This window comes from Bombina bombina, chromosome 2 (genome assembly GCF_027579735.1).
Source record: "Bombina bombina isolate aBomBom1 chromosome 2, aBomBom1.pri, whole genome shotgun sequence".
Taxonomy (NCBI): Eukaryota; Metazoa; Chordata; class Amphibia; order Anura; family Bombinatoridae; genus Bombina; species Bombina bombina.
Genome location: NC_069500.1, coordinates 339,498,735 through 339,523,980, shown reverse-complemented (window position 1 = coordinate 339,523,980; position 25,246 = coordinate 339,498,735). Strand labels below are relative to the sequence as shown.

At 37.5% G+C, this 25,246-nt stretch overlaps 1 protein-coding gene across 1 annotated transcript in view; it reads left to right on the top strand.

The window, feature by feature from the left end:
- RPH3A (rabphilin 3A) overlaps positions 1-25,246 on the top strand; it is a 496,507-nt gene that overhangs the window by 377,534 nt on the left and 93,727 nt on the right. The window contains exons 9-12 of the mRNA XM_053701695.1: positions 3,418-3,501; positions 3,924-3,980; positions 4,276-4,491; positions 9,624-9,703. Of these exons, the coding sequence (XP_053557670.1) occupies positions 3,418-3,501; positions 3,924-3,980; positions 4,276-4,491; positions 9,624-9,703 (437 nt within the window). The remainder of the gene's footprint in view (positions 1-3,417; positions 3,502-3,923; positions 3,981-4,275; positions 4,492-9,623; positions 9,704-25,246) is intronic.

Here is a 25,246-nt window from a genome sequence, read left to right as displayed (position 1 = left end):
TTAAGGGTTAATAATTTTATTATAGTGGCGGTGACGTTGGCGGCGGCAGATTAGGGGTTAATACATTTACTAGGCTATGTGGGCTATGGCAGTTTAGGGGTTAATAGACTTTATTAGTTATTGCGGTGGGGGATTGCGGTTGACAGATAGATAGACATTGCGCATGCGTAAGGTGTTACTTTATTTTTGCAGGCATTTTTGGGAGTTACGGTGCTCCCATACTCAGCCCAAGGCCTGCTACGGCTGCCTTTTATGGCGAGGTAAAAATGGAGTAGGATTTCTCAATTTTTGCCACGTAAGGCCTTGCGCTGGATATTGGATACCGATTTACGACACGGTCCCATGTTAGCCTATGGGAGTAAAAATTGCGAGCGACCGGTGAAATATACGGGCGTAACTTGTATGCTACGCCGTATATGTAATACCAAAATCGCATAAAATCTGGCGTTGCCGGCTTTTGCAGGCGACGCTCTATATTTAAAGAAGGAAAAGGTATTTACAGAGATAAAAAGTATATTTCTATAATAGTGTTGGTTATGCAAAACTGGGAAATGGTAAATAAAGGGATTATCTATCTTTTTAAACAATAATATTTTTGGTGTTTACTATCCCTTTAATCCATGAAATAAGATTGTTTTATAAGCAGCTGAAGTGAGCCTGGAAAAAATATTTTTATTAAAAAAGCAGCCAAGGTGTATCATTTGACAAAGTCCAAAATGGGTTTACAAGATATTAAGTCTGCTGAAATATAAAAGTATAAAAATCATTAGTACAGATTTTTTTTTTAATTGGTTGAAAGACAGTTGCTGAAATATCTAAATACAGAAGAATTAAAACAAAGGAAAAAGGAGATGGAGAGCTCAAAAGAAAAAAATCAGAAGTATTCAAGTAAATACAACAACATGAAATATAATTAACAATTTTATTAAAAAATATTATATAGAAATAAAAAATCTGATAAATGCCAATTCACTTATGTCTTTAACAACTTTGTGGGAGGTTGGTAGTGCTACAATTATATTTCAAATTAGCACAAGTCATTTTCACTACAATGTATGTATGTATTGGGTACTTGTAAAGTGCTGCTAATCACCCGTTCTCAAGGCGCTGCTCATTTTATCAACCTCAGAAGGATGAAAGGCTGAGTGGAACTCGCCGGGGATCGAACCTGCAACCCTTGGGTTGCTACAGAGCTCAGCCACAGTGCCTTAGCATGCTGAGCTATCTGTCCGGCATATCTACATTAAAGGGACTACAATGTCCCTTAATTTTGTACAGTAGACGCACACATTAAAATTAACCGGAGCAACACACATCTGGTAAATGATGGCTATATTTGCCATTCGTGATTGGTTTACCTGCTGTTTCCTACTCGGGATTGGTTGTACAATGCAGCTTTAGAGTGGGATTTTATCTATGTATTCAATCCCTTTGTTAGGTTAAACACAAAGTTACCTGTGGTTATTTTTGCTGTTGTCCAGTCCTCTAATAAACTAAACATTTTATTATTGCACTAACATGTCTGTTTAACTTCCTCTGATCTGACAATACTTGGCGCAAAACCATTTGAATATGGCATGATAACTGGTGGATTTGAATGCCTTTAATCCCCAGCTGTGTGGAGCAATTCACGGATCTTTCAATGAATTGGAATAGACACAATTTTCGTGAAACTACATTTTATAGCAAGCCTAAGATTAATAGGATCTGTATATTAGACACTTAAGATAAATATCATCTTGTGGGGTGCTCTTTGAAAATGTTACTTTTATTATCATATTATAATGTGAAATTTTATATATATATATATATATATATATATATATATATATATATATATATATATATATATATATAATCCCATCAGTTGTACAGTGTTACCCTCCAATGGTCATCTGCCCGGGTGCCAACATGCAATTAATATTCCGGAAAAATAGTCGCACTCTCAGGTCTTTTAGTGAAAATCGTAGATAATTTTAATTATCTACGATTTTCACTAAAAGACCTGAGAGTGCGACTATTTTTCCGGAATATATATATATATATATATATATATATATAAAATTGTACCTATTTAGCCTAAACTAACGCAAAGAACTCTTCATGCTATATGAATAACAAATGTGGTTTTTATTATTTCATACTCTGTTATGTATAATACTCATATGCTAAATTACTTGAAAGTGATGCAGCATAACTGTAAAATGCTGACAGGAAAATATCCCCTGAACATCTATATGTAAAAAAAGGAAGATATTTTACCTCACAAATTCCTCAGCTCACCAGAGTAAATGCGGTATAAACAGTTATTCTTCAGCTGCTGTCCAGCTGCAGGTTCTAAATAAAAAAAGAGGAAGAAATGAACAGCAACCAATCAACATCAGCAGTGCTGTTGTCATGAACTGTTTTACTGTGATCTCATAAGATTTGACTTAACTCTCATGAGATTTCATAGTAAACTTCCTTAAACTGAATAGGGAAATAACATAAGTGTGCATTAGGCACGCTCCCTTGCAAGTCCTGGGACAGGCATACTGACTGGCTGTTTAAAGTCCTTTGCAATGGGGTGTGAATACTTAGGACATTTTGAGGTAAAATATCTTTATTTTTTACATAGAGATGTTCAAGTGATATTTTATAGTAAGCTTTTTACAGCTATGCTGCATCACTTTTAAGTGTTTCACCATTTGGGTATCATGTGCCTTTCACTAGAGTGTTGGATAAAAGTCTCTTTGATTACACCACAAGTATTCTTAGGGGCGTTTTTAATTGTTTTGTGTGGCACTGTCCTACCACCTTCACCCATTAGTTACTGTAAATTAACCCCTTGAGTGCTAAAGACAGCTCTGAGCCGTCGCAGAGTTTCCCACTTTGGTGCTAACGACGGCTCAGAGCTGTCTTTAGCACTCAAGGGGTTAATTTACAGTAACTAATGGGACGTAACCGCACAACTTTATTTATACTTAACAATGTTAAGTATAGGTGCAGGGGGCATGCTGCTTAGAAGCCTGTATCTCAGGCATCGAAGCAGCTACAGAACCCCCAGGACCCACCGTTAGAAAGGTAATCGCCTAACCTTTCTAATAGTGTCTTAGGGATCTGAAGAAATAAAAATTAAAAAAAAAATTTCAAAAAATAAAAACAACCTAAAAAAAGCTTAGCACCTAGGTGGGAAAGTGCTTAGCACTCAAAGGGTTAATCATATTTTTCTGCAATGGATTATTGCCCAATTATTTTCACTTCTGTAGTCAAATACAGCTGCTAAAATAGGGGAACCAAATAAATTCAATGCTACAATTTGCTGACTTTTCAATATGGATACGTCCAAACCCTTGAAATAACAACACCCAAAAGAAAGCATCTTGTTCAAACATTTTGTTCATTGAAATTTTTTACTTTCTTTTAATCTATGTAAAGGTGTGAGGCGTGGCAACTCTGTCCAAGGCACGAAGGTGGCTCCTCCAGCAAACCAAAATGCTAACAATCCGACTACTCAGCAAGGTATTTTATTGCAATTAAAGGGGTTTCTGCTTCAAATTTATTTATTTATTGCTTATTTTGTACAGTAGCAATTTTTATACAGCTGATGTTGAAAAAAAGCTCTATTATTTTTTGGAAATAATTCCTCAAGAGTTTTTAGATTGTGATCATATTTTAAATGAGTGGGTTATTCAAATTCACTAGATGGCTAAATTGCATGTATTTTGAAAAACTGTAGAATATGAGAATTTTAATTATAAAACAAAAATATTGAAAGTATGGAAGGATTGAATCAATACTGTAATTGGGAATGCAATCGCTTTATTCTATAAGAACTATTAAAATAGGTATGTCAAGGAGATTATTATTTTTTGTTAGAACTATACTGAATAATTTCTTCATTGCTGAGTTCTTTCAACTACTGTTCTCTTCATCTCCACCAGCAAGTGGAAGATCAGCACCAAGGACAGCTGCCGCAAACAGATTTCCTGAAGGCCAAGGTAGAAGCCTCTTGTCATAACCATACACATAATATACACTGCTATGTTTTACTGGATTTTTATGCGATATTCAATTAAATAATTTTTTTAACACTTCTTTAATTGAAGTATGTGTTCTTGGTTTCTGTCTTGTTTTCTTCTCGTACATTTTGTAATGTAAGATGTAATTAAGTCTCTTTGAGAAAGAGAAATAATTTACTGTATACTGGGATTTTAAAATAATATTTACAAGAAAGCATCAATGTGTATGTTATTATGTGACTTTTGACATAATTATTCTTTTTTTTTTCATTAGTGGGCAATACTAATCCTCCATCTCAAGTAGAACGTGCCTACTCAGCAGCCCCAAAGGATGAGAGAGGTTTTACCGGAATGGGTGTTCGTGAGGATAGACCTCTCCGTCAGACTGCATCATACACAGCTGCACCCTCTTCAGCCATGGCAGCTCCTGTACGACAACCACAAGAAGAGGAAGAGGAGGAAGCAAACAGCTATGACTCGGATGATGCAAGTATGGTTATAGTAATAATTAATTTATACTTCCAACTCTTGTTAATGAGAAGCTAAACACTGCTGAAGCAATATAATTGTTACCAATCTAACTCACCGCTTTACATTATTAGACATAGTTAAAATATTGGTATTTTACTGGTAGATTAGTTAGCTATAGATAACACATTTAAGACATTTAGACAATAAACAAGAGGTTTGTAAATGTTTATATAAATACAAATATTGTTATGATCACCTACAGTCTCTAAGAAGTGCTTACTAACACATCCAGTTTCTTTATTTTGTTTGTTTGAGATTGATCTCTTCTGGCAACCTCTCTATCTCCTTTTCTTAATGCACATAAAAACAAAAACATGCGACATAGAGGGACAGGAAAGTCAAAATTAAGTAAACATTACTAGAAAAAGTCACATAGTGAAAACTACAGTTATGTATGCAGATAGTACCTTTTAATTTAATTAACCCCTTCGCTACTTGGACTTTCAGAGAAGAACGTGCCCAAAATACCTGAGAATTTTTAGCATTTTTGTTATCACTCTATTTAAACAGAAATAGAGCCTTGTTTTTATATTTACCTGTCAAAACTATATATATATATATTTACATTATATATTCTATCCCATTGTGCTGGACTAAGAGTTACTTTTTTCTTATATAATGTATCCATTTATTTAACTCTCTGTGCACAGGTAGAGGGTGTGAATTGGGGGGTCGCCCCATATTCTGTTTACTTTTGTGGGGCATTGTATATTGAATGTAGTGCTGATATATCCTATTTTATATATATATATGAACGATAAGAGATATAGGGAGAGTATTAGTATGTTTTGTAACTTAGCAATTTCAAGCCATATAGTTACCACTATCAAAAAGGACCATTAGGTATACCTTTAAATACCAAAACAGTGGGGCAGACCCTATTATTAAGTATTGTACAATTTAAATAAAGCAAAGAGAGAATAATGACTAGGGATTTCAGCACTCTAAACCTTATGCTCTTCTGGGCCCCAGATAGAAGCATGCACCCACCACACAGTGATCAAGAGAACACAGACAGACTTGTCATCAAACACAGAAACATTTATTCACAACAAAGTTTCAGTATAACACAACGTGATGCATCACTCAAATACACAATAGCATTATATTTCAAATATATATATATACACAAGTCAGGGTGATCAACCCTTTCTTGTAGCAAAGATAGAGACAAAGAACGTTATATATGAAAGATAGTGTCATATTATTATTGCATTTTACTTTGCACATGTATGTATAAACATAGCTTGTCCACCAGGTAAAAACGTCCTCTTTGGATTAATGCCGTAATAAACTATGACATCACACAGTATAAAACAGTTACAATAACAACTGCAGTCTTAATATACAAAAACTTGCAACATTTTCCGAGGTAAAAGCGTCCTCTAACATTTTAGCTGCAAGATTGTATCATTGCTTACAAACTGTACACAAACATCAAAGCATTTTCTCATTTATGCTGTGATAGATTTACATTTACTGAGGTAAAAACGTCCTCCTTTTAATTTCACCACTTAGGGATTGGTTAAGCTTTGTTTGTGAATTTAAATCACCATCTTTGACATGCTTTATCGTGAAAGAGATTTCTATAGCATCATAACGAAATGTCCTGATATTTGAGGAAAAGACCTGTTCAGCACAACGTGTTCCATCCTATTATGTGCGCATATTCCCAAACATGAAATCAGCATTTATATGACAGTACCTTAGTTGAGCAGTATCTTCCAGCGTGTTATCTGTACACCTAGGTGAACGACCGCTACGGCTTGAAGAAATGCTTTATCCAAACCGAATTTGTTTCCCGGTCAATACCGGATCAGAGTGTCATCACTCCCTCTTGGTTTGTGCTTCATTCAGGAAAGGAACCTCCATTCAGCTGCCACAGGTGTGCTCTGTTTACTTGCATAGCCTTAGCATAGTCGACGTACGTTTCGCCCCACAATGCCTTGCGATTATTCGGGGTCTTGCAAGACTAATTTGCACAGGTATTCTCACCTCCCTTATCAAGGGTAAAATTTGCATAGAGGGTGTAACTTAATAGTAACAAACCGCTACTTCAAATTTGAATCTCTATACCTGCATCTAAGGATTTTGAACATAAAAAACACACAGTTTTATATAGTCAAATTACAGTACTGAACTGTATTCTCCCAAATGCAATTTTTCCCACCCATGTCGAATGAACAAGGTTGCTAAAATATCTTACTATATGTCAAAGAGATCCTTGTATATCTTTTTTAAGCGATACAAAATAGCTCAAAACTACGTTTCAGAATTTTTACAAATAAACTTTTCAATTGATAAAAGGGGCATACTCTATTACTTCATTTAACCCTTTCGGGGACAATGTTTGAAGAACATATATCCACCTAGATTCTTTTCTTAAAAGACAATTATCTTCATCACCACCTCTACCACTTTGTATTCCCCTATCAATTCCAATAAATTTTAGGGAAGCTGGATTTTTTTGATGATATTGGGCAAAGTGTCTCGCTACACTAGTGTCCCTGCCATATATTATATCATCCCTATGTTCCTGGACTCTTTCTTTGAAAAGTCTTTTAGTTTTTCCTATATAGAAATACGGACAGGAACAGTGTAGTAAATAAACCACACCTACAGAATTGCAATTTGCAAACACTTTTATATTATAAACTTTGCTATTATTGCTTGAGAAAGTTTTACTTTTCTGCATATAAGGGCAGTACACACAGTGTCCACAAGGATAACTCCCCTTTACCTCTTGTCTTAACCCTAACCAATCTAAGGCTGGTGATCTAACAAATTTACTTTGTACCAGTTTATCTTTTAAGTAGACAACCCAAGGTATTGATCTAGGCCTATTTTGGTATATTTCATGCCACCATTTCACCATGTGATCATATAAAAAATCATTAACTTTTTCACAAACTTTGAGTTTCTCCCTTTTGTTCAGAAATAGCAGACATACATTGCTTTTTAGTAATTAGAATGCCACTAATTGCAGCTGCTCTCCACTATTATTCCCAGCAGTGAAAGGGTAATCAGTTAGCTTGTAAAGTTAATTTTAGTTTAGTTTAGAGATTACCCTCCCACCGGACACCTCCTGCCCCCTGATCCCTAGCTGATCACTCTCTTCCAGCTATCTTCCCTCCCTCACCCCCACTGGTCATCCCCATCTTAGGTACTGGCAGACAGTCTGCAGTTTAGGGTTTTCTTTTTTTTTGTTATTATTTTATATATATATATTTTATCTGCAGTGTAGTGATCCTCCTCAACCCTCCCACCTCCCTGATCCTCCCCCTACTTGCGGCCATCTTTAGTGCTGGCAGCTGTCTGCCAGTACCTATATATATATATATATATATATATATATATAATACATTTTCTTTAGAGTAGTTTCCCCACCTCCAGTTTGGGACGCCACACCCCACATTTTTTCTGTAGTGTAGCTCCCCATCCCTCCCTTTCTCTCCCTTTATTTTTTTCTGCAGTGTAGGGTCATCCCACTCTCTCTCCCCTCCATCCCCCCTCTGCTGCTGAACTGCCCAACCACCTCCTGGTTTTTCTCCCACACCAGCAGATGATCGTTACAGATGGTGACACACCATCTGTAACAATCTGGCATCTGCCTTCATATGGAACTGGAGTACCAATCTTGCTCGGGTTCCATATGCAGACAGAGGCCCGGAGCTCAGGAACTCCAGCTCTATGCTGTAACTTTACAGACGACACTGCTGGAGCGTCCTGCAGCTATGATGTATATATATATATATATATACTTCATATTGGGTTAAGGGGTTAATGTAGAATTCCTAAATGTAATAACATTCTTTATGACAGTCAAAAATCCAACTATAAAGTAGATTTAAAAGAACAATTTAGTATAAAATAGTTTCCCCTTAATGTGTTTACAGTAACTTGTTATGCCAGTTACAGAGTATAAAATATGTGGGAAATTACTTTTTAATTTTAATTTTCTTTATGAAATAGATGTTTGCTATATTAAAACCACTACCCATTAAAAAGGTCTGAGCTTGCAGGGATAGCAGACCTGTGTATGTTACCACTCTCTTTCAAAGACTTCCCTATCTTATCTCTGTCTGCATACTTAAAGGGCAATGCTTAGAATTAAAAATTAACATTTTAGTACCTAGCTTCCCCACCCTCCTCTGCTGGATCTTGTATACATAGCTTATATGTACCCATTATTAAAGAATTGAACTTTGGCAGTTTCAACATGACACAGAAGCTATTTCAAATAACAAATAAAGGTAAATTAGCTATCTGTAAAGAATTTAATACACTCCAGCAGTTAAAATGGATTATAGGGAACACATTAAAGGCAAGAAAATGTTACACTAAACTTTAACAAAGCAACTATTGTATTTAAAGCAGTTGTTAATTTTATGAAGTATATAACCAACACAAACCATTTAGATATTTTAGGATTGGATGTTATGCTTATGCTTAGAGTTAAATGGCAGCCTTGGGTTTGCACAACATTCCAATGGTAACATTTTAAATGTTGCATTTCAACAGCAACAATTTGATATCTCTATTTCAACAGTGACACCACAGTAGTAAATCAAGTTTATAGGTGAGTATCTGCAAGAAATGTTTAAGATGTTATAAAAAGTAAGACATCATTATACATTTTGTGTATATTAACACTTTTATGACATTAGGATAAGCTTAAGCTTGATATAAGTAACATGTTACTTATATGTAATTTATTTTTTATTTTACTTATACACTAGAAAACACACTACTAAGTTTTAAAATTATTTTGTGGTGTCACAAGAAAAGAAAATGAAGTTTGCTGGTTTTCTGATGGTGCCTATGAGAAATTGCCTGCCAAATGCCAGTGGGATATTGTTTCATTTCGTTTCATTATTTATACTTTTTTTTTTTTGTAACTATTCCAAAACTGTTCAGCATTGAATTAACCACAGTGCTTTGCAAAACTTTAATTTACTGTGTCTATAGAAACAGCTTCAACATGTCATGGCTCATTGAGAGAATTATGTTCGCATCTGCTTATTTAACATTTTCTGCAGATTAGTGATTTTAATAACTCCAATTAATTTCAACTGTGTGTCTGTTTTCTAGCTACACTGGGAGCTCTAGAATTCAGCCTTCATTATGACCAAGACAACAGTTCTCTGCATTGCACCATTATCAAAGCAAAGGTAAGGGACTGGTTATGTCAGCCACTGATGATGGATACATGTGTTCATTTTCCTGGAAAAACATTGAAATGTTAATAAATACTACTGAGGTTGACAAGGAAATAAATATTATTGTGGATACTCTCTCTTCCAACACACATCATCAACTGACAGATGGGAAACACAGAATTAAATAGTTTAGCTACCGATAAACTGGGAAAAGATATGGAAAATGGAATGGGAAGGTAGATAAAATAGTCAGTTACTTAGTCAGTGAAGAAACAATACCATTATGATCTATAGTGCAAACATTGTTGTTTTACAAAAAGGACTGAATGACATTGTGGTACTTTTTTTTAATATACTAATGTAATCTACATTTTTTTAAAAGTTTAATTTAGATTTCTTTTACCTTTACAAACAATGGCACAAATCATTATATATTTTATATGCTGTGTTATTAATACAAACACAGTCTCCCAATTCTAATATCTATGAGAACAATCAGATGCTTTCCATTAAAATATTTATTGCCCATAAAGCAATGGTGCCGCCATATTGTGACATAAGTTTTCTTTTCTGATGAGGCCAAACAAAGACAAATCAAAATAGGTCACTAGAGTTTATAACCAATGAGTATGTGGAAAAACATAATTTATGTAAGAACTTACCTGATAAATTAATTTCTTTCATATTGGCAAGAGTCCATGAGCTAGTGACATATGGGATATACAATCCTACCAGGAGGGGCAAAGTTTCCCAAACCTCAAAATGCCTATAAATACACCCCTCACCACACCCACAATTCAGTTTAATGAATAGCCAAGTAGTGGGGTGATAAAGAAAGGAGTACAAAACATAAAAAAAGGAATTTGGAAATAATTGTGCTGTATACAAAAAATCATAACCACCATGTTAGTCTCATGGACTCTTGCCAATATGAAAGAAATTAATTTATCAGGTAAATTTTTACGTAAATTATGTTTTCTTCCATGTAATTGGCAAGAGTCCATGAGCTAGTGACGTATGGGATAGTGATACCCAAGATGTGGAACTCAATAAAAGAGTCACTAGAGAGGGAGGGATAAAAATAATAGCCATTTTCCGCTGAAAAAATTAATCCACAACCCAAAATATAAATTTATTCTCATAAATGAAAAGAAAAAACTTAAACATAAGCAGAGGAATCAAACTGAAACAAGTGCCTGAAAAACTTTTCTACCAAAAACTGCTTCCAAAAGAAGCAAATACATCAAAACGGTAGAATTTAGTAAATGTATGCAAAGAAGACCAAGTTGCTGCTTTGCAAATCTGATCAACTGAAGCTTCATTCTTAAAAGCCCACAAAGTGGAGACTGATCTAGTAGAATGAGCTGTAATTCTCTGAGGCGGCGCCTGACCCGACTCCAAATGAGCTTGATGAATCAAAAGCTTTAACCAAGATGCCAAGGAAATGGCAGAAGCCTTCTGACCTTTCCTAGAACCAGAAAAGACAACAAATAAACTAGAAGTCTTCCTGAAATCTTTAGTAGCTTCAACATAATTTTTCTTAGGATTAGGAAACAAAGAAGGAACAACAATTTCTTTATTAATGTTGTTAGAATTCACAACCTTAGGTAGAAATTTAAATGAAGTCCACAAAACTGCCTTATCCTGATGGAAAATCAGAAAAGGAGACTCATAAAGAAAGAGCAGATAATTCGGAAACTCTTCTAGCAGAAGAGATTGCCAAAAGGAACAATACTTTCCAAGAAAGTAGTTTAATGTCCAAAGAATGCATAGGCTCAAAAGGAGGAGCCTGTAAAGCCTTCAAAACCAAATTAAGACTCCAAGGAGGAGAGACTGATTTAATGACAGGCTTGATACGGACCAAAGCCTATACAAAACAGTGAATATCAGGAAGCTTAGCAATCTTTCTGTGAAATAAAACAGAAAGAGCAGAGATTTGTCCCTTCAAGGAACTTGCAGACAAACCTTTTTCTAAACCATCCTGAAGAAACTGTAAAATTCTAGGAATTCTAAAAGAATGCCAGGAGAATTTATGAGAAGAACACCATGAAATATAAGTCTTCCAAACTTGATAATAAATCTTCCTAGAAACAGATTTATGAGCCTGTAACATAGTATTAATCACTGAGTCAGAGAAACCTCTATGACTAAGAACTAGGCGTTTCATTTCCATACCTTCAAATTTAATGATTTGAGATCCTGATGGAAAAACGGACCTTGAGACAGAAGGTCTGGTCTTAAAGGAAGTGGCCAAGGTTGGCAACTGGACATCTGAACAAGATCCGCATACCAAAACCTGTGAGGCCATGCTGGAGCTACCAGCAACACAAACGATTGTTCCATGATGATCTTGGAGATCACTCTTGGAAGAAGAACTAGAGGTGGGAAGATATAAGCAGGCTGGTAACACCAAGGAACTGCTAACGCATCCACCACCTCCGCCTAAGGATCCCTGAACCAGGACAGGTTCCTGGAAAGTTTCTTGTTTAGATGGGAAGCCATCAGATCTATTTCTGGAAGACCCCACATCTGAACAATCTGAGAAAACACATCTGGATGGAGTGACCACTCCCCGGGATGTAAAGTCTGACGGCTGAGATAATCCGCTTCCCAAGTGTCTACACCTGGGATATGAACCGCATAAATTAGACAGGAGCTGGATTCCACCCAAGAAAGTATCCATGATACTTCATTCATAGCTTGGGAACTGTGGGTCCCACCATGATGATTGACATATGCCACAGTTGTGATATTGTCTGTCTGAAAACAAATGAACGGTTCGCTCTTCAACAGAGGCCAAACCTGAAGAGCCTTGAAAATAGCACAGAGTTCTAAAATATTGATTGGTAACCTCACCTCTTGAGATTTCCAAACCCCTTGTGCTGTCAGAGATCCCCAGACAGGTCCCAAACCTGAAAGACTTGCATCTGTTGTGATCACAGTCCAGGTTGGATGAAAAAAAGAGGCCCCCAGAATTATACGATGGTGATCTAACCACCAAGTCAGAGAGAGTAGAACATTGGGATTTAAGGATATTTATTGTAATATCCTTGTATAATCCCTGCACCATTGATTCAGCATACAAAGCTGAAGAGATCTCATATGAAAACGAGCAAAGGGGATCGCGTCCGATGCTGCAGTCATGAGACCTAAAACTTCCATGTAAATAGCTATTGAAGGGAATGATTGAGACTGAAGGTTTCGACAAGCTGAAACTAATTTTATTTATCTCTTGTCTATTAGAGACAGAGTCATGGACACTGAATCTATCTGGAAACCTAAAAAGGTGACCCTTGTCTGAGGAATCAAGGAACTTTTTGGTAAATTGATCCTCCAACCATATCTTTGAAGAAACAGCACTAGTTGATTTGTGTGAGATTCTGTAGAATGTAAAGACTGAGCTAGTACTAAGATATTGTCCAAATAAGAAAACACCGCAATACCCCGTTCTCTGATTACAGAGAGTAGGGCACCGAGAACCTTTGAAAAGATTCTTGGAGCTGTCGCTAGGCCAAATGGAAGAGCGACAAATTGGTAATGCTTGTTTAGAAAATAGAATCTCAGAAACTGATAGTGATCTGGATGAATCGGAATATGAAGATATGCATCTTGTAAGTCTATTGTGGACATATAATGCCCTTGCTGAACAAAAGGCAGAATAGTCCTTATAGTCACCATTTTGAAAGTTGGCACTCTTACAAAATGATTCAAAGAAGAACTGGCCTGAATGAATTTTCTTTCTTTGGGTCAATGAATAGATTTGAATAAAACCCCAGACCCTGTTCCCGAAATGGAACTGGTATGATTACCCCTGAAAGCTCCAGATCTGAAACACACTTCAGAAAAGCCTGAGCCTTTACTGGATTTGCTGGGATGCATGAGAGAAAAAATCTTGTCACAGGAGGTCTCTCTTTGAATCCTATTATGTACCCTTGAGAGACAATATCCTGAATCCATTGATTTTGGACAGAATCTGCCCAAATGCTTTGGAAGAATCTTAATCTGCCCCCTACCAGCTGAGCTGGAATGAGGGCCGCACCTTCATGCAGACTTGGGGGCTGGTTTTTGTTTCTTAAACGGCTTGGATTTACTCCAACTTGAAGAAGGTTTCCAATTGGAACTAGATTCTTTGGGGGAAGGATTCGGTTTCTGTTCCTTATTTTGTCGAAAGGAACGAAAACGATTAGAAGCTTTAGATTTACCCTTAGGTCTTTTATCCTGAGGTAAAAAAAACTCCATTCCCCCAAGTGACAGTTGAAATAATCAAATCCAACTGAGAACTAAATGAAGTATTACCTTGGAAAGAAAGAGATAGTAATCTAGACTTAGATACCATGTCAGCATTCCAATATTTGAGCTACAAAGCTCTTCTAGCTAAAATAGCTAAAGACATAGATTTAACATCAATTTTGATGATATCAAAAATGGCATCACAGATAAAATGATTAGCATGTTGAAGCAAGCCAACAATGCTAGACAAATCTGGATTCATCTCCTGTTGCGCTAAACTTTCCAACCAAAAAAGTTGATGTAGCTGCAACATCAGCCATAGACATGGCAGGCCTGAAAAGATAGCCAGAATATAAATAAGCTTTCCTTAGATAAGATTCAAGTTTCCTATCTAAAGGGTCCTTAGAGGAAATACTATCTTCCATAGGAATAGTAGTACGTTTGGCAAGTGTAGAAATAGCCCCATCAACTTTGGGGATCTTTTCACCAAAACTCCAATCTAACTGCTGACAAAGGATACATTTTTTAATCCTAAAGAAGGAATAAAAGAAGTACCAGGCCTATGCCATTTCTTAGAAATCATATCAGAAATAACATCAGGAACTGGAAAAACCTTAGGAGTAACCACAGGAGGTTTATAAACAGAATTTAAATGTTTACTAGTTTTAGTATCAAGAGGACTAGTTTCCTCAATATCCAACATAATCAACACCTCTTTCAACAAGGAATGAATATACTCCATTTTAAATAAATAAGTAGATTTGTCAGTGTCAATATCTGAGGAAGGATCTTCTGAATCAGATAGATCCTCATCAGAGGAGGATAATTCAGTATGTTGCTGGTCATTTGAAATTTCATCAATTTTATGAGAAGTTTTAAAAGACCTTTTATGTTCATTAGAAGGCGGGATAGCAGACAAAGCCTTCTGAATCGCATCAGCAATAAAATCTTTTATATTCACAGGGATCATGTACATTAGATGTTGAAGGAACAACAGGCATTGTACTATTACTGATGGATACATTCTCTGCATGTAAAAGCTTATCATGACAACTATTAAATACCACGGCTGGAGATATAATCTCCACAAATTTACAACAGATACACTTAGCTTTAGTAGAACTGTTATCAGGCAGCAGGGTTCCAACAGTGGTTTCTGAGACAGGATCAGATTGAGACATCTTGCAAATGTAAAAGAAAAAACAACATATAAAGCAAAATGATCAATTTCCTTATATGGCAGTTTCAGGAATGGGAAAAAAATGCAAACAGCCTAGCCCTCTGACATATAAAAAGGCATATAGGAATGGGGTCTTAAATAATGAAACACAACGCACAACGCAAAATACATTTTTTGGGCACTAACAACATCCAGAAATGACACACTCGGCAACCTTGTGCAAGGAAACTCGGAGTCAACTAAGACGCCGGAAATGACGAATTTGCGTCACCGGATGAACCTTCGTGCCAAAAAATTCTTGCGCCAAAAATGATGCAATAAACCTCAGTAATTTAATGAAAAAACAGTTTTCCTAAATATGTTTTTTTCCCAAATATGAAACGGATAGTCTGCAAAAGGAAATATACATAAACCTGACTCATGGCAAATATAAGTACAATACATATATTTAGAACTTTATATTAATATATAAAGTGCCAAACCATAGCTGAGAGTGTCTTAAGTAATGAAAACATACTTACCGAAAGACACCCATCCACATATAGCAGATAGCCAAACCAGTACTGAAACAGTTATCAGTAGAGGTAATTGAATATGAGAGTATATCGTCGATCTGAAAAAGGGAGGTAGGATATGAATCTCTACGACCGATAACGGAGAACCTATGAAAAAGATTTCCTGCAAGGAAAACCATAGAATTCAATAGGTGATAATCCCTTCACATCCCTCTGGCATTCACTGTACTCTGAGAGGAATCGGGCTTCAAAATGCTGAGAAGCGCATATCAACGTAGAAATCTTAGCACAAACTTACTTCACCACTTCTATAGGAGGCAAAGTTTGTAAAACTGAATTTTGGGTGTGGCAAGGGGTGTATTTATAGGCATTTTGAGGTTTGGGAAACCTCCTAGTAGGATTGTATATCCCATACGTCACTAGCTCATGGACTCTTGCCAATTACATGAAAGAAATAGCAGTGTTAAATTTGAAGTATGCACTTTAACTTTTAACCGTAATTGGAAGATCCACATTTTTATTATAACAACATAAATTAGAATGTTATTTCATAACTACAATTGTTTATATTTATGAAAAAATATATAGTTTTAATTGCACATATGTAATGAATTCTATTATTTAAGTGAACAAAACCTGAATCCAAACACAAAAGGCAGTTATCATCCATAGTGACTCAAATAGTCACTATGTTTTTCGTTTCTGTTAGGTGCTTATATTGTGATTCCATGTAGGGTGGTAAACCCGTGTTTCATATATATATGAATATATGAATAATATATATATGTGTGTGTGTGTGAGGATTATAGCTTTCTAAAATGCTTATAATTTACAAGAATCTATAAAATAAATATATACTTTGTTTATTTTCTTTGAAAGATAAAATTGTACTCTTTCATGTATAGGAGGTACTAATTAAAATTAAGTTGTATTTTAAGGGTACATAATACCCAACATTTTTCTATTATGATTGATATTGAGCATACAATCGGACACAACTTTCTAGTTTACTTCTATTATTTTTTTTTCCCTTTGTTGAAGCAGCAGCAAATAACTACTGGGAGCTAGCTGAACACATTGAGTGATCCAATCACTAGGGACATATATATATATATATATATATATATATATATATATACATACAATATATATATATATATATATATATATATATATATATATATATATCACCAATCAGCAGTTAGCTCCCAGTAGTGAATTGCTGCTCCTGAGCCTACTTAAGTTTGCTCTTCGACAAAGGATAACAGGAGAACAAAGCAACTTGGATTATTGTAATACTTTGGAAAGTTATTTAAAGTTGTATCCTCTATCTGAATCTTGTTTCATGTCACTTTAAATTAGAATAATTTTTCTCTTATACATGTTTAGGAAAAATGATTTAGTGATGCATTTTAATTGTGCTTGCAACCTGAGGAGCATATACTAATATTTAAAGCGTGCTACATCTTACAGAGCAATCAGAGAATACAAGGGCATGTGACCTATGTCGCAATGCTCTGCAGGTCACATGAAAAGTAAAGGCAATTTATAAAACATTTATAGTTTTTACAAAAAAATGTATTTTAGTTTTCATCCATAAAGTCTCTTTAAGGAATAAGCTAAAATATCCTATTTATGCTTTAATTTGCTTCCTTTGTTAAGATAGAAGTCCTAATTTAACAGTGTGTTCTTAATTCATTTCACACAATGAACTCTGGGGTTTTCTGACCACCCACTAGCAGCACAAATATATCTTGTTAGATGTAGCTAGAAAAATCTGAGTTTGCTTTAGGGAATGTTAACATGTCAATTAATTCTGCTGCTATCTCTATCAACCATACTGTGATGTAGACGCTAGCACAAAGTGTTTTATAAAGCTCTATATCAAATGCATTTCTCAGATAGCCTAGGTGAAAATAAAACTGCTGAGATTATAATTGATTTATATTTAGCTTAATACTGCTATAAAACAACAGTATGGAAAATCAAGCAAAATGTCTTATAATACGCATCAAATTGCTATGAAAGTATTTTATAGGTTTAAAGGGACAAAAATGCAGAGAGAAAATGTGTTAGGATGTTTTATTATTATGATATTGCTTGCATGCAAAAGTTTAAGTACATAAAGTCAGTACCATAACAGCAATGCACTATTGGGATGTAACTGAATACATCTGGTGAGCCAATGACAAGAGGCATATGTGTGTAGCCAGTAGCCACCAATCACCAGCTAGCTCAAAACAGAGTATTGCTGTTCCTGAGCATATCTAGGTATGCTGTTTGACAAAGAAAAGATAAAAAGTGCATTTGAAAATAAAAGTAAATTGAAAAGTCTCTTAAAATTGCATGCTCTGTCTGAACCATGAAAGTTTCATGTTCCTTTAAAGGCAGATATGTTAATGTATAGAGATATACTGCAGGCAACACGTTTGTGGTTTATGTCTGATTGCGAAAGTTAACAAATCACTGAACTGAAGAAATATAGCTGTAATAAATAGTAGTACAACTGTTCTTACTCTGGATTACAATAAATAAATAAGAAAGCATTCTATTTAATAGATACTTACACAAGCCTACAAAGACATGCTTATGTAGTGTGCTGCATTGCAGAAAGAAGTTTTTCTTTTTAATAACTATATATTTAAAGGGACATGAAACCCAATTTTTGTCTTTCTTGGTTCAGGTAGAGAATACAATTTTAAACAAGTTTCCAATTTACTTCTATTATCTAATTTGCTTCATTCTCTTGGAATTCTTTGTTGAAAAAGTAGCAATGCACAACTGTGAGCTAGTTAACACATTAGGTGAGCCAATGACATCAGGCATATATGTGCAACCACCAATCAGCAGTTCCTGAGCCTACCTAGATATCCTTTTCAACAAGGGATACCAACACAACTAAACAAATTAGATAATAGAAGTAAATTGGAAAGTTGTTTAAAATCACATGCTCTTTCTGAATTATGAAAGAAAAAAAATTGGGTTTCATGTCCCTTTTAACTAGGTTCAAGTGTCATCATAAATAATACTAACATAAGCATTCTGTGCTCTTTTACAGTGAATATATTATGTAGACAAGGCATATCACTGTGGACCTAAAATATTTGGAACAAAAACCAGGTTTTTTAGGTTTTCTATTGCTGAGGTTTTTTTGTTATTGCATATATTCCATTTCTGTCTTTGGACATTTGAAATCCACTTTTAATTCACACTATAATACTTTTTGAGTACAGTCTTAGGGTTTTGTTATGCATCTCTATTCACTATTGTAGCTCCCCCAGGCCTCACAGGGGCTAGTTGCCTCACGTTTGCAAGGCTATTTCATTTTTAGAAGAATGAAGAATCATTTTTGTATGTCCAGTACTCTTAACAGAGCAAAGGTAATGGGAAAGGATAGACAAGCGGGTTTAAAGTGCCAGTAAACATTGAAAAATAAAATTTCGTATTTCAAATTTATTTAACTAGTTATATTATTATTATACTTTATTTATGAAGCGCCAACATATTCCGCAGAGCTGTCCATGGATACAATTCATTTAAAAAAACAATATAAGAGAGAGTACAAAATTTACAAACACATACAGGAGGAATTAAGGGCAATATTCCTGTGGGAACTTACAATCTAGAAGGGTAGGAGGTTGAGAAACAGGAGGTGAGGACTGCAAGATTGATTAAGATGTTAATGCAGAGTTAGATGAGGGAAATGTTATTAGGTAAGAGAAATTCATTTATTATTGAGTTGGGTAGTTGGCTTCTCTGAACAGAAAAGTATTCAGAGAGGATTTAAAGGAAGAAAGATTAGGGCAAAGTCTGACAGCACGAGGGAGAGTGTTCCAGAGGGTAGGTGCTGCATGACAGAAGTCCTGCAGTCTAGCATGAGAGGAGGTGATAGTCGCAGATGCAAGGAGCAGGTCATTGTTGGATCTTAGTGGGCAGGCTGGAGTATACTTGTTTATTAGAGAGGATAGGTAGAGGGGAGCGGAGTTGGTGAGCGCTTTGTATGCAAGGGTGAGAATTTTCAATTTAATTCTGCTGTGAATGAAGGGACTCGCAGAGAGGTGCAGCAGATACAGAGCGACAGGAAAGGTGGATCAGCTTTGTAGAGGCATTTAGGACGGATTAATGGGGGGGGAGAGGCAGGAAAGAGGAAGGCCAGTAAGTAGGTTATTGCAGTAGTCAAGTCGGGAAATAACAAGGCAGTGGATTATTTGCTTTGTGGTGTTAGCGCACAGAAAAGGTTGAATCTTGGAAATATTGCGTAGATAGTTGCGGCAGGATGTAGAAAGCAATTGGATATGGGGTACGAAGGACAGATTTGAGTTTGAGTCAAGTGTAACTCAGAGGCAGCAGACTTGGGGAAATGGTGATGCCGTCAACAGGGATAGAAAAGTCACAAGTCGGCATAGAGCTTGAGGGGGTGGGATAAGAAGGAGCTCGGTCTTGGACATGTTAATCTTTAGGCGGTGAGAGGCCATCCAGGAAGAAATACCAGATAAACAGTCGGGAGAGAAGGGGTGGAGTGATAGATCTGAGTGTCGTCAGCATAGAGGTGATATTTGAAGCCATAACTGTTAGTAAGTTTACCCAGTGAAGAAGTATAGATGGAGAAGAGTAGAGGACCCAGAACAGATCCTTGAGGCACTCAAACAGACAGAGGCATAGGAGAGGAGGAGTCGCTGGCAAATGACACAGAAAAAGACCTGTGAGAAAGATAAGAGTGAATTCAGGAAAGAGCAGTTTATTATGTAATAGTTATATTATGTAAGCTATAAAAAATAAAAACAGAATTTATGCTTACCTGATAAATTACTTTCTCCAACGGTGTGTCCGGTCCACGGCGTCATCCTTACTTGTGGGAATATCTCTTCCCCAACAGGAAATGGCAAAGAGTCCCAGCAAAGCTGGCCATATAGTCCCTCCTAGGCTCCGCCCACCCCAGTCATTCGACCGACGGACAGGAGGAAAAATATAGGAGAAACCATATGGTAGTTAGAGAAAATAATTCATCAGACCTGATTAAAAAACCAGGGCGGGCCGTGGACCGGACACACCGTTGGAGAAAGTAATTTATCAGGTAAGCATAAATTCTGTTTTCTCCAACATTGGTGTGTCCGGTCCACGGCGTCATCCTTACTTGTGGGAACCAATACCAAAGCTTTAGGACACGGATGAAGGGAGGGAGCAAATCAGGTTACCTAAATGGAAGGCACCACGGCTTGCAAAACCTTTCTCCCAAAAATAGCCTCCGAAGAAGCAAAAGTATCAAATTTGTAAAATTTGGCAAAAGTGTGCAGTGAAGACCAAGTAGCTGCTTTACATATCTGATCAACAGAAGCCTCGTTCTTGAAGGCCCATGTGGAAGCCACAGCCCTAGTGGAGTGAGCTGTGATTCTTTCAGGAGGCTGCCGTCCGGCAGTCTCGTAAGCCAATCGGATGATGCTTTTAAGCCAAAAGGAAAGAGAGGTAGAAGTCGCTTTTTGACCTCTCCTTTTACCAGAATAGACGACAAACAGAGAAGATGTTTGTCTGAAATCTTTTGTAGCTTCTAAATAGAATGTTAGAGCACGGACTACGTCCAAATTGTGTAACAAACGTTCCTTCTTTGAAACTGGATTCGGACACAAAGAAGGTACAACTATCTCCTGGTTAATATTTTTGTTAGAAACAACCTTTGGAAGGAAACCAGGCTTAGTACGCAAAACCACCTTATCTGCGTGGAACACCAGATAGGGCGGAGAACACTGCAGAGCAGATAACTCTGAAACTCTTCTAGCAGAAGAAATAGCAACCAAAACAAAACTTTCCAAGATAACAACTTAATATCTATGGAATGTAAAGGTTCAAACGGAACCCCTTGAAGAACTGAAAGAACTAGATTTAAACTCCAGGGAGGAGTCAAAGGTCTGTAAACAGGCTTGATCCTAACCAGAGCCTGAACAAATGCTTGAACATCTGGCATAGCTGCCAGTCGTTTGTGTAGTAAGACAGATAAAGCAGAAATCTGTCCCTTTAGAGAACTCGCAGATAATCCTTTATCCAAACCTTCTTGCAGAAAGGAAAGAATCTTAGGAATTTTTACCTTATTCCAAGGGAATCCCTTGGATTCACACCAGCAGATATATCTTTTCCATATCTTATGGTAAATCTTTCTAGTTACCGGTTTTCTGGCCTGAACCAGAGTATCAATCACCGAATCTGAAAACCCACGCTTTGATAGAATCAAGCGTTCAATCTCCAAGCCGTCAGCTGGAGGGAGACCAGATTTGGATGTTCGAATGGACCCTGAACAAGAAGGTCCTGTCTCAAAGGTAGCTTCCATGGTGGAACCGATGACATATTCACCAGGTCTGCATACCAAGTCCTGCGTGGCCACGCAGGAGCTATCAAGATCACCGAGACCCTCTCCTGTTTGATCCTGGCTACCAGCCTGGTAATGAGAGGAAACGGTGGGAACACATAAGCTAGGTTGAAGGTCCAAGGCGCTACTAGTGCATCCACTAGAGTCGCCTTGGGATCCCTGGATCTGGACCCGTAGCAAGGAACCTTGAAGTTCTGACGAGACGCCATCAGATCCATGTCTGGAATGCCCCATAATTGAGTCAACTGGGCAAAAATCTCCGGGTGGAGTTCCCACTCCCCCGAATGGAATGTCTGACGACTCAGATAATCCGCTTCCCAGTTTTCCACACCTGGGATGTGGATCGCAGATAGATGGCAGGAGTGATTCTCCGCCCATTGTATTATTTTGGTTACTTCTTTCATCGCCAGGGAACTCCTTGTTCCCCCCTGATGATTGATATACGCAACAGTCTTCATGTTGTCTGATTGGAATCTTATGAATCTGGCCTTTGCAAGCTGAGGCCAAGCCCTGAGAGCATTGAATATCGCTCTTAGTTCCAGAATGTTTATCGGGAGAAGAGACTCTTCCCGAGACCACAGTCCCTGAGCTTTCAGGGATTCCCAGACCACACCCCAGCCAACTAGACTGGCGTCGGTTGTGACAATGACCCACTCTGGTCTGCGGAAGCTCATTCCCTGGGATAGGTGGTCCAGGGATATCCACCAACGGAGTGAATCTCTGGTCTTCTGATCTACTTGAATCACTGGAGACAAATCTGTATAGTCCCCATTCCACTGTTTCAGCATGCACAGTTGTAATGGTCTTAGATGAATTTGCGCAAAAGGAACTATGTCCATTGCTGCAACCATCAACCCTACTACTTCCATGCACTGGGCTATGGAAGGACGTGGAACAGAATGAAGAACTTGACAAGTGCTTAGAAGTTTTGACTTTCTGACATCTGTCAGAAAGATCCTCATTTCTAAGGAATCTATTATTGTTCCCAGGAAGGGAACTCTTGTTGACGGAGACAGAGAACTTTTTTCTATGTTCACCTTCCATCCGTGAGATCTGAGAAAGGCCAGAACGATGTCTGTATGAGCCTTTGCTTTTGAAAGGGACGACGCTTGTATTAGAATGTCGTCCAAGTATGGTACTACTGCAATGCCCCTCGGTCTTAGAACCGCTAGAAGGGACCCGAGTACCTTTGTGAAAATCCTTGAAGCAGTGGCTAATCCGAATGGGAGGGCCACAAACTGGTAATGTTTGTCCAGAAAGGCGAACCTTAGGAACTGATGATGTTCTTTGTGGATAGGAATATGTAGGTATGCATCCTTTAGATCCACGGTAGTCATAAATTGACTTTCCTGGATAGTGGGTAGAATCGTTCGAATGGTTTCCATTTTGAACGATGGTACCCTGAGAAATTTGTTTAGGATTTTTAAATCCAGAATTGGTCTGAAGGTTCCCTCTTTTTTGGGAACTACGAACAGATTTGAGTAAAAACCCATTCCTTGTTCCTTCATTGGAACTGGGTGTATCACTCCCATCTTTAGCAGGTCTTCTACACAATGTAAGAACGCCTGTCTCTTTATTTGGTTTGAGGATAAGTGAGACATGTGGAACCTTCCCCTTGGGGGTAGTTCCTTGAATTCCAGAAGATAACCCTGAGAAACTATTTCTAGCGTCCAGGGATCCTGAACATCTCTTGCCCAAACCTGAGCAAAGAGAGAGAGTCTGCCCCCCACTAGATCCGGGCCCGGATCGGGGGCTACTCCTTCATGCTGTTTTGTTAGCGGTAGCAGGCTTCTTGGTCTGCTTACCCTTGTTCCAGCCTTGCATCGGTTTCCAGGCTGGTTTGGACTGTGAGGCATTACCCTCTTGCTTAGAGGATGCAGAATTAGAGGCCGGTCCGTTCCTGAAATTACGAAAGGAACGAAAATTAGACTTATTCTTGGCCTTGAAAGGCCTATCTTGTGGGAGGGCGTGGCCCTTTCCCCCAGTGATGTCTGAGATAATCTCTTTTAATTCTGGTCCAAAGAGAGTTTTACCCTTGAAGGGGATGTTAAGCAATTTTGGCTTGGATGATACATCCGCTGACCAAGACTTTAGCCAAAGCGCTCTGCGCGCCACAATTGCAAACCCTGAATTTTTCGCCGCTAATCTAGCTAATTGCAAAGCGGCATCTAAAATAAAAGAGTTAGCCAACTTAAGTGCGTGAACTCTGTCCATAACCTCCTCATATGGAGTCTCTCTACTGAGCGACTTTTCTAGTTCTTCGAACCAGAACCACGCTGCTGTAGTGACAGGAACAATGTACGAAATGGGTTGTAGAAGGTAACCTTGCTGTACAAAAATCTTTTTAAGCAAACCTTCCAATTTTTTATCCATAGGATCTTTGAAAGCACAACTATCTTTGATAGGAATAGTAGTGCGCTTGTTTAGAGTAGAAACTGCCCCCTCGACCTTAGGGACTGTCTGCCATAAGTCCTTTCTGGGGTCGACCATAGGAAATAATTTCTTAAATATAGGAGGGGGAACAAAAGGTATGCCGGGCTTCTCCCACTCCTTATTCACTATGTCCGCCACCCGCTTGGGTATAGGAAAAGCGTCGGGGTGCACCGGAACCTCTAGGAACTTGTCCATCTTGCATAATTTTTCTGGAATGACCAAGTTGTCACAATCATCCAGAGTAGATAACACCTCCTTAAGCAGTGCGCGGAGATGTTCTAATTTAAATTTAAATGTCACAACATCAGGTTCAGCCTGTTGAGAAATTTTTCCTGAATCTGAAATTTCCCCATCTGACAAAACCTCCCTCATGGCCCCTTCAGATTGGTGTGAGGGTATGACAGAACAATTATCATCAGCGCCCTCCTGCTCTTCAGTGTTTAAAACAGAGCAATCGCGCTTTCTCTGATATGCAGGCATTTTGGATAAAATATTTGCTATGGAGTTATCCATTACAGCCGTCAATTGTTGCATGGTAATAAGCATTGGCGCGCTAGAAGTACTAGGGGCCTCCTGCGTGGGCAAAACTGGCGTAGACACAGAAGGAGATGATGTAGAACCATGTCTACTCCCTTCATCTGAGGAATCATCTTGGGCAATTTCATTATTTGTGGCAGTACTGTCCTTACTTTGTTTGGACGCTATGGCACAATTATCACACAATTTTGAAGGGGGAGACACATTGGCTTTCATACATATAGAACATAGCTTATCTGAAGGCACAGACATGTTAAACAGGCTTAAACTTGTCAATAAAGCACAAAAACCGTTTTAAAACA